The following is a 10,683-nucleotide window of genomic DNA, read 5'->3' on the forward strand; positions in this document are numbered from 1 at the left end:
CTCCCCCTCCTCCATCTCCCTATCACCCATGCCCAGCTGGTACCCCCAGCTTCCGCCAGGATGGATGCCCCAGCTCCAGCCACACCAGGGGCTCCAAGAATGACCCTTCAGCCCCACTCTGAGGGTGCCTGTGTGTGTGTCTCAGGCATCCTGGCCACGTGGTGCCGCCCTCACTCTCTGTGATCCCAGGCGGAGCCGAGGGAACTCAGGAAGTTCTATCATATTAATGAAGGATGGTGCCTGGCAGGCTCCCGTCCTGTCTCTGCATCAGGGATGTTGCAGGAGTGCCAGGGGAGGTGGGGGTGGAGCTCTGGTTCCTGGAACTTCCCTCCTACTGGCTTCCTGCCCCCACCAGGCACTGCCGAGCGTTCAGGAAGTCCACGCTGCTCCCATGCCCATCGGGGCCTCAGACAGGCGCCTCCCCCAGGCCTCAGTTTCCCCACCTTTGCCGCTGGGGGCCGGGAGCTCTGGAGACCCTGGCATCAGTTCTGTGCTCCAGAGCAGGCAGGAGAGGTGGCAACTGTAACTCACTCCTAAGGAGAGGACTAAGGGTCCCTGGGGTCCATGCCAGTGTTGGACACGCTCACCCCACGACAAGGGCACAAAGCGTTCCCCTTCCACCCGGGTGCCCTGGGGTGAGAGGTCACCCCAGCTGGGCTGGGCTGGGGGTGGCGTGACTTCCAGGGGTGGGAAGAGCTGTGGGAAGGAACTGCTCTGGATGGATGAGTCAGCGCCCTCCCCCTGCCACAAGTCAGGCCTCCCCAGAGGGACCCTGGGGCAGCGCCACAGAAGAGAGAGGACAGCCCAGAGACAACCGGAAATGGACACACAGCACTGGGAGCGGGGGAAGAACGGGTACCTGGGAGGGGGTGTGCTAGGGACTGTGGATGTGTGAACTTCATGTGTGGGTTTGTGTGACCTAAGCGAGCATTGTATCAGCATAGTGAGTGTGTGTGTGTGTGTGTGTGTGTGTGTGTGTGTGTGTGAGTGGAGGGCATTCTTTCCTCTAAGTTCTTTCTGTGCGTCTGTGTCTACTGGTGCGTCCACGCGTGTCTGTTTATTGGGGCCCACCTGTTTCTTTATGGCTGTGTTGGCCCACGTGGGTCTCTAAGCCTCAATGTTCTTCATCACATGGCTGCCATGCCCTTGGGATGTTGTTGGAAGGTTAGAGACGGAGTCCACCCTGCCTGCCTCTAGGAAGTCCTCAAACAGCTACCGTTGGTGTTGTAATTCATTCAGCGAACCCTAACCCACTCACCGTGTGTCAAGGGCTGGGGGCGCAGAGGGCCTCAAAGGGCACCATCTGATGGGGGCGCGGTCCCAAGTGGCGTGCGACAAGTGATGGGAGAGGAAGGTCATAGCTGGAGCCTGGGCAGGCCCTCAGCTGAGTCATTCCATCTGGGTGGGTGTGCTCAAGGGGGCAAGCACCAACCAGGCCAGGAAATGGGACCAGGAGGGGCTCTTCCACACCTGCCGGCCAGCGCCTCCTGCTGCCTGCCCAGGCCTGCCTGACCTAAGATGCCAGCCCGCCCTGCGCCCGACCCTCTCCTGGCTCCCTGGTTTCCGTCCTTCTGGTCCTGCCCTGGGAGGAAGCTGGCCTCACCGCGTACCCCCCACACACGCCACCAGCTGCTCACGCCTGCCAGGCCCGCCTGTCACCTGTGCCCTCTCACTGCTGTGAGAAGCCGCTGTGTGTCCATCCTGACCCATCCTTCCTTAGCAGGTCCCAGCCGCCCCAGCTAGAGGCCAATTTTCTCTGCCCACCGCCCTTTTCTCCACCACCAGTAGGTCCTTGCCTACCTACTGGCCGCTGTTTCCCTCTCCGGCTCCTGGTGTCCCTGCTCTGTCGCTCCTTTCCCACCTTTGCCTGGGCCGTGCACCTCACCTGAGGTCCCCTTACTTCTGTCCTTCAAGGCCCCCTTTGAACCCCTCCAGCCCCTCCAGAAGTCATCCATCGACTTCTCTCCCACTCCATCCTCAAACCCCGACTGACCAGGTGACATCACTTCTCCATGCCGCTCTTCCACGTCTGTAAAATGGGGGTAAACAGAGTCTTTTGGGGGCTACCGTGAGAATTACGGGAGATGGGGCTTGTGAAACCGGACTCCCAATAAGTGATGGCCGTGATTCTGGATCCTTCTGGCTCTGGGCTGTCCCACCCCTTACCCCCGGCCCCTCAGTGCCAAGCACATGGGTGGGGTGTGGAAGGAGGACAGCTGGGTGGGGCAGCCCCCAGCCCTGGGGTTTGGGGTGAAATGGGAGAGAACTGCTGGGCGCAAGGACTACCCCAGGCCTTCACCTCTCTGCCTCTTGGCCTGGCTCTGACTCCAGCCTGGGCCTGACCCCAGAGCTGACTTCAGAGCTGGGGGTGGCAGGAAAGAGCAGCGGGTAACCAGAAGCGGGTGCTACGGAGTCATACCCGCTAATGACGTTATCTGGTTTGCAGGCTGGTCACCCAGGACCTGCTCTGGCTTCTCCCTTCTGGCTTCTCCTCCCTCCCAGCCTCAGTCTGGGTGCAGGCTCACCCAGCCCCCCTCCTTCTCCAGGCAGACATTTCCTCCCACTCCCTGCCCCCCACCAGGTCAGCCAGCCCCACTTGCTTCTCCCCAGCTTCCATTCCCCCAGACAGGTTCCAAGATCCCAGGGCTCAAAGGATCTAAATCCCAACAGTCCAGGCTCAAGAAATCCTTACACTCATGAAGTGCCGAGCTCTGGAATCCTAGCCCGACAAGGGCGCTGGACCCCAGCATCCTGGCCCCCGCACTGGTCAAAGACTCCAGAATTCCAGCCCTCCAAGTTCCTGGGATTCTAGATTCCTTTGCATTTCAGGTTCTAAGATGGAAGGATGCTGGGTCTGTGAAATTCCAGAATCCTTCTGGCAACTTCCCTCCCAGCATCCCTCCTCCCCCCACTCCCCACCCTGAGCTCATCCTTGGCTCTCTCTGTCCCCCATCTCCCCCGGGGCTCCCACAGACATGATGCAACCAGACCGGAGCCGGCTGAGAGGTAGGAGACAGGAGGGAGATATAATTACAGCTTCTCTTGCCTCAATTCAACAGGAAGCTCAGAGTTGGGACCCAGGGGACCCTAATCCAATGTGAATAATGGAGCACTTGCCAGACACAGGCACAGTCCCTCTCTGGGGAGCGGAGGCCCAGTGAGCCATCTTCATCCAGATCCAGGGTGCAGTCTCAAGACGAGAGAGTGAGGAGAGGGGAGAGGTTGCAAACTCAGTGGCCCTTGGACCAACCAGGTAAAATAATTAACCAAACCCACAGGTCACCCAGTCTGCACTTCTTTTTTTAAAATTTATTTATTTATTGTTGGCTGCGTTGGGTCTTTGTTGTTGCACTTGGGCTTTCTATAGTTGTGGCGAGCGGGGGCTACTCTTTGCTGCGGTGCACGGGCTTCTCATTGCGGTGACTCCTCTTGTTGCGGAGCACAGGCTCTAGGCGCGGGGGCTTCAGTGGCACGTGGGCTCAGTAGTTGTGTCTCGCGGGCTCTAGTAAGCGCAGGCTCAGTAGTTGTGGCGCACGGGCTTAGTTGCTGCTCCGTGGCACGTGGGATCTTCCTGGACCAGGGCTGGAATGCATGTCCCCTGCACTGGCAGGTGGATTCTTAACCACTGTGCCACCAGGGAAGTCCAGTCTGCATTTCTTTATTTTCAACAGAGACATGGGCTCAAGATATTTTACCTTTCTCTTCATTCCTCTGTAAGAAGCCCTCGGCACAGGCTCTGTGATAAATAGTAACTGACTCTCAGCCTCCTTAACTGGGAGACAATGGGGTGTGGTGGGGACTTTGGCAAACTAGAAGGCCCAGGGCCCATCTCATAGCCTCTGGTCACCCTGCAGGGTTGTGCAGGTCTGAGGTCACCAGCCCTTCCAAATGGAAGAAGCCATAAATATGGACTTTTATGTGAAGTACTCCTATCTAACTGCAGGCTATATAGGTCCTGCAGACCACCAATGTGTGAAGTGGTAAACACAGGACAGGAACCAGGGCTGTCACAGTCACCTGTGTCCCCAGAACAAAGGAAATCGGGAGGAATGCATACACTAATTTGTCTCCCATAGCCACACATCTCTCTTCTCTGGGTCCCCAAGTTTTTGTGTTTTTTTTGGGGGGTTGTTTTGGCCACACCCCGTGGCATGCGGGATCTTAGTTCCCCTGACGAGGGATCGAACCCGTGACCCCTGCAGTGGAAGCACAGAGTCCTAACCACAGGACCGCTAGGGAAGTTCCCTGGGTCCCCAAGTTTTATTATCACCATGTCCCAGCTCAGATGTTCCCTCCTCCAGGAAGCCCTCCCTGACCTTCAAGCTGAGTCAGGCATTCCCTCTGAATTCCCCCATCCCAGCCTTGCCCACTCCGAATCATCACTATCTGGGGACAGGTCTGTCTCTCCCACTGGATTCTGAGCCCCAGAAGCCCAGGGCCAGGACTGTCTCAGTCATGACCGTGTCCCCAGTTTCAACCAGCACAGGGCCAGGAGTGTTTGGAATAATGAATAAATGAACAGAGAAAAGTTCAGTGCTTAAGGAGAGCGGGGCCTGTGTCAGGGACTAACCAGATGTGGAAAAAGGGGGTGGAATCATTCAGGGGATGAGAAAGGTGGACACTGGGGATTCTAAGAACCTCCAACTCAGGAGGGAGGAGAGAAGAGAGGCCAGCTGAGAGGTTCAGGTAGCGCTGGAGTCCAGTCTTCACCCCATTATCTCCTAGCCACCTTTGGCTCAGTTTCCTCATCTGTAAAATGGGTGTCATACAAGTAGCCAGCTGCTTTCTGAGGCTGCTGGGTCGATTAAATAAATTCAGGATCGCGGAACACTCTGTGGAGGCCAGAGCCAGGAGCGCTCATTTCCTCCCCTAACCCCTCCGCATCCACAAACCCCGCATAACCTCACGCCCCGCCAGACACTCCACACACACTCAGAAGGGGTGAGACGGGACACCGGCTCCCCTACGGTGGCCCCAAGCTCTGCGCGTGCCTCAGTTTCCCCGAAAGCACAGGCACCACCACAGTCACCACGTTTATTGGATTCATCCTTTGACAGGGGAGGTAAGCTGTCGGGAGGGCTCAGAGCAGGACGCAGAAGAGGCGCTTGTCGCGGAAGGGGTTCTCTGCGGCGGGTACCGGCGTCACCAACGGGTCGTCTTTGGCGTGAGTCTCGCAGAAGGCCAGGAGTTCGGCCGCCGCCTGTGACACCTGCGGGCACCCGGGTGGAGATGTTCACGCCCCGCCCCGCCCTTTGCCTGGGCCCCTCCTCGGGTCAGGCCCGCCCCTTATCAGGCCCCGCCCCCTTGTCCGGACCGCTCCCATTACCCGGGCCCGCCCTTGGGCCCCGCCTTAGCTCCGGCCACGTCCCTTATTGGGCTCCGCCCCCTTGCCTAGGCCCCCTCCCCGGGTTCTGTCCGGTTCCGAAGGGGATCTCTACACGGCTCCCGGCCCCACTCCCAACACTGACCGGTCCAAACCCCAGCCCCGGAGCCCCCGCCTTCCTCCCCACCCCGACCCAGCACCTTCATACGGTCGATGTTCACCTCCAGCTTCAGCTGTTCCACCGTCTTCCGGGCCTCCGCTATCTTGGCCATGTTGTTGGACATGGCTGCGGCGGGGACAGGGTTAAAAGCCGGCGGGAGTCGGGGCGGAGGGGCAGGCTAGGGCAAAGCTGGGTCCCCAGATAGGGATGGCGGTGGTGATGGGACCCAGTAACAGGGGCGTGCGTGGAAGGGTGCACGAAAGGGGTGCCCAGAGGAAGGTGGAGGAAGGGACAGGAAAACAGAAGAAAAGGGGAGAGATGAAGATCTGCGCAGATGGGGGACCAAGAAGTCGGCCGAAAGAGGGACAGATGAACAGAGAGGAGAGGGGCAAGTGGAGGGATGGAGGGGTGCACGGATGGGGTACCTAGAGTCAGGTGGAGGGAGGAACAGAGAGAGGAGAGGGAAGCCGGGAGGGAAGCACAGATGGGAGGCTGAGAGGCAGGTGGAGGGAGGGACAGAAGGACAGGGCCACAGGTGTTGGATCAAGATCCAGGGATCCAGGTGTCTTCATCTCCCGGGGATACAGCATGAGCCAGGAGGGGTCCCTCCCCAGGCCAATTAGCGGTGGCTCCAGGGAGAAGGGGGAATTAAGATCACGGTGGGAGGGGCCCAGAGGGGGCCTCATTAGGGCCTTCGCAGCAGCTGGCCCCTCCGCCCCCCTCGGGGAGCCCCCCTCACCCCAGCTCTGGCCACCTCAAAGGCTTCTCTTGCTCATTAGCAGCCGGAGAGAGGGCTGGAGAGGGGGGGCAACCCAGCCATGACTGGGAGAGGGGTAGAAAGGATGGAAAGAGGGACAAACAGAGGGGCAGAGGAAGAGACAAAATGACGAGGCAGAGTCTGAGGCACAGGGGGGAATAAAGAGACTGAGGAGGGATAGAAAGATGGAGAGATGGGGAGGGACGGAGTGATGGAGGGAGCAGCGAAAGAGGGAGACAAATAGAGGGGTAAAGAAAGGGACAGAGTGATACAGGGGGAGGGAAGCACAGAGGGGACGAGGGGACCGAGGGAGGATAGAGAAGGGGAGATGGAAGGGTTGGGGAGGGATGGAGTGATGGAGTGGGAGAGGAGAGAGAGGGACAAATGGAGCGGTAGAGGGAGGGACAGCGAGGAGAGGGAGAGAGAGGCACAGAGGAGATAAAGGGACAGAGGAGAGAAGGGGCAGGGGGACAGAGAGAAGGAAATGGAAGGGCAGGAGGAGAGATGGAGTGACGAAAGGGGACAGAGAGGGGCACATGGAGGGACAGAGGGAGAGACGGGCTGATGGAGATGCAGAAGTGTAAAGTCATTCATTCACTCACGCATCCATTCATTCCCAGGCAGAGGAACTAGCTGGCGGGGCCGAGACCGGAGCCTCCTACCTGTTGCTGCTCAGGGCTGGGATGGCGGCGGGTGGCAGAGGCTGGGAAGCAGCGTCTGGGTCCCCACTCAGCCCCGCCCCGCCCCCTCTCCTGGGGCACAGTCCCTGAGGACCCGCCTCCTCCTGCCACTGCCACCACCATCCCCTTCGCCCTCGCTGCCTCGCCTCCGTCTCTCTGGGTCCTCTTGTTATGTCTGTCCGTCCCCCTCTTTGTCTTTGTGTTTCTGTGCCTCTCTCCCTCTATCTCTCTTGCAGTCTCCCCTCTCAATCTCTGTCTCTGTCCCTGTCTCTCAATCTCTGTCTCTCTCTCTCTCTCTCTCACACACACACACACACACACACACACTCACAGGTAAAGACAGTCTCTCAAGATGTGCCTCATGCTCTGCTGCATTTATTCCACAGTCACACAAATCTCTCCTGTGGGTCCCACACAGCCTCTCACTCCATTACATATGCTCTGCCACCCTGTCACATCCCCCACCTCAGTGTCACCCCATCCCAGATGACCCCTCTCAGCAAGCAGACTCACACTCACTGTCCCTGGCAGAGAAATGCACAATGTCCCGCTGTGTCACACGGTGCTGCACACGGTCTCCTGAACCAGCTGTGCTCAACACACAACCTCCCAGAGTGCCACAGTCACACAGCCTCTCAAAACGTCACACGGTCCCTCACAGTCTCTCCGAGTCCGGCCCATCCTCACTGGTGACATCTTACACAACTCAAGAGTGTCAAGTATACACACACAGCTCCGCACAGGATCGCACACAATCTCTCAGGATGTCATGCCGAGCCTTACACAATGTGTCACACACAGCTGTCGCCCTCACACCGCAATCTCCTGGTGTCACACACGTACACTTACACACACGAGGTTTCTCTCGTACACCCATCTGAGTGCCCAGGACGGTTGAACACTCTCTAATGCACTGTCATGACACTGGGCCAGTCTCAGTGTCCCACACGATCTGTGTTACACACAGTCCCACCCAGCTTCTCATACGTCATCAGTGTGGCTGAAACATCCTGTCTCACACTCACATGGTCACTCTCACACCCAGCTCCCCCGCCCCCGGGGCCTCTCACACTGCTTCTCACATCATTACTTGGTGGATCACACTCATTCATTCTCGCCCTCTCTCACACACCATCTGCCCGTGTGACACACACAACTCTCCTGTCCTCACCATGTTGCACAGTGTCACACACGATCTCTTGCTCACATATGGTTTCTCGATGTCACAAACATCCCCCAAATAGTGTCTCAGGGACACCCAACCTCGCGGTGTCACACGCAGTCACCTATAGGTCATCTCGGTCACCTCACATACACTGTCACACACAACGTCTCGGTGTAACACGATTTCACAGTCACAGTTTCTGGTTGTCACAGAAAATCTCACAAGGTCACACAGCCACACACAACCTCTGGCGTCACGCGCGATCTCAAGTAGTACACACTCACACAGTGAGTCTCTTGGCGTCACACACTACCTCCCGGTGTCACCCACGGGCGGCTACAGGGTTCTGCACCAGGCACACCCGTGCGGGCGCGCGCACTCTGCCTGCTGTCCTCTCCTTACAGCCCCCTGCGGGCCACACGGGGGCGCCCGCGGCCCGCCGAGCTGCCCACCCTGCCGGCGCCAAAGCCGTAGGAGGCTGTGGAAACCCTGAGGGCAAGGCGCCCCCGCTGTCCGGCTAGGCATGCAGACGTGGGAAAGAGACACAGAAAGGTGGAGGGAGCTAGAGGGAGATCATTGAAAATGGACTGGGACACAGAAATTCAGAGAGGGAGAGAGAGACGCAGGGAGAGACAGAGGCAAAGAGAGATAGGGACACAGAGACGGAAATTTGGAGAGATAGAGACCTAGGGACTAAGAGACAGGCAGAGGGTTGCAGAGAGAGAGACAGACATAGAGACGTACAGGGTACAGGAGAGACACACAGAAAAGTACAGAGACAGAAATAGTGACCGAGAAACACAGACACCCAGAGACACAAAACAGAGCGGGGTAGAGAGACAGAAAACTCAGACCGCGCCCTCCGCAGGGGACCTGAAGGCGGAGGCGCGTCCGAGGGACCTGACCTCGGGGCCTGACCTCCGGGCAGCCAAGGGGGCGTGGTGGTTCGGGGCGGGGTTTATAAGGGGAGTGTTCGGAGGGCGGGTCGGTAGGGGCGTGGCCTGGGTGCGGCGTGCCGCCCAAGTGGGCTGCGGGAGGGGCTGAGGCAGAGCCCGGGGAAGAGGTGGAGGTGGGGGAGAGCCTCGTCTCTACTGCACTCAGCCCATCCCAATTCGGTTTTTACCGCTTGAACAGGGAAACGAGACCTGCCGGGAGCGGATACGGGCCAGGGTCCCTGGTAGCGATTTGATAGCGGGGTATCGGACTCTAACTCCCCTCCCTCCTACCCCGCGGGAGCAACGGGGCCACATGGGGGAGGGGAACCAGGCTCACATCTGGAAAGCATCAGGCGCGCCGGACGTGCCAGGGCCCCGGGCCCGGCTGCGGAAGAGCGGAGGGGAGTTAGGGCGCCCCCGTCCCCCTCCCTTAGCGGGGTCGGCCGGCGCCGGGGAGGGGCCTGGGCGTACGCCGAACCTCGGCGCCTTCCGCAGCTGGTTTCCATCAGCAGTTCTGGCCCGGGCAGCCCCCGAGGAGGAAACGCAGCTTAGAGCGGGGAAAGACAGGGTGACAACCCAGTCTCCCCTCCCTCCCTCCGACAGCAGCCAGAGGCTGGGGGCGGGGGAGACGGACAGGGGGACACTAACTGAACAGAGCGTAACCTCCATTTCTCTTCCCAGTTGCGGACCTTTCCACCCTACGCATAACCTTAGTTTCCAGATGTGCAATCCTGCCCTGTGTTGCCCAGGAATTTCCCAGCCTCATGACAATGGTATTACTGGCCCCATTTTCTGGAGGGAGAAACTGAGACCCTGGATTCGGATTCAGTTCTGACTTTAATTATTCAAGAAACATGCAGTGGGACTTCCCTGGCCGTCCAGTGGTTAAGACCCAGCGCTTCCAGCACCGGGGGCACGGGTTCGATCCCTGGTCGGGGAACTAGGATCACGCACGCTGCCTGGCACTGCCAAAACAATATATTAAAAAGAAAAGAAAAGAAAGAAACGTGCAGTGAACTCCAACACTAATTCTAGTGTCAAATACCCAATCCCTATTGAACACTGTCACCCGGATGTCTAGAGTATCTCAAATTCAGTGGTCCAAAACTGAGCTCCTAATTCCACCCGCCAAACTCCTACCACACTTACCCATCTCAGCTGATAGTAAATCTTTGGGGTCAATCTTGACTCCCCTCCTCTTCTCACGCCCCACAACTGATCTAGCAACAGATCCAATTAACTCCATCTTCAAAGTCTGTCCACACTCCAGTCACTTCTCACCTCCTCTGCTGCCCCCACTCTGGTCCAGGCATCATGCCCTCCAGCTTGGACTATTATAGTCGCTGCTCACTGGGTTTCCAGCTTCTAACTCTGTCTCCCTCAGCCTGTTCCTCACAGAGCAGCCAGAGGGACTCTAACAAAGTCCCCAGGTAATAATAGCAAGGGTTAGTGAGAATGGCGAAACTGGAACCCTCATACGTTGCTGGTGGGAATGTAAAATGAAGCTGCCATTTTAGAAAACAGTCTGGCAGTTCCTCAAAAGATTACAGAGTTACCAGATGACCCAGCAATTCCATTCTTAGGTATCTACCTAAGAGAAATGAAAGCATATGTTCACACACAAACTTGTACATGAATGTTCATAGCAGCATTATTCACAATA

General features: G+C 58.0%; 1 protein-coding gene across 3 annotated transcripts; it reads right to left on the bottom strand.

The window, feature by feature from the left end:
• Positions 1 to 5,019: 5,019 nt before the first annotated feature.
• Positions 5,020 to 8,932, bottom strand: GNG8 (G protein subunit gamma 8). 3 transcript variants are annotated; one of them, XM_029237011.1, is made up of 3 exons: positions 6,223 to 8,932; positions 5,524 to 5,609; positions 5,020 to 5,209 (listed from the first exon to the last, which is right to left on the bottom strand). In XM_029237011.1, exons 2-3 carry the CDS (start codon positions 5,605 to 5,607, stop codon positions 5,081 to 5,083), a joined length of 213 nt encoding a protein of 70 aa, XP_029092844.1. In that variant the 5' UTR covers positions 5,608 to 5,609; positions 6,223 to 8,932; the 3' UTR covers positions 5,020 to 5,080. The 3 variants fall into 3 exon arrangements, with proteins under 3 accessions (XP_029092844.1, XP_029092834.1, XP_029092824.1); XM_029237001.1 differs by having other exon boundaries at positions 6,903 to 8,930; XM_029236991.1 differs by lacking the exon at positions 6,223 to 8,932 and having other exon boundaries at positions 5,524 to 6,172.
• Positions 8,933 to 10,683: the final 1,751 nt, after the last annotated feature.

This window comes from Monodon monoceros, unplaced genomic scaffold (genome assembly GCF_005190385.1).
Source record: "Monodon monoceros isolate NGI ecotype Baffin Bay Population unplaced genomic scaffold, NGI_Narwhal_1 Super_Scaffold_10, whole genome shotgun sequence".
Taxonomy (NCBI): domain Eukaryota; kingdom Metazoa; phylum Chordata; class Mammalia; order Artiodactyla; family Monodontidae; genus Monodon; species Monodon monoceros.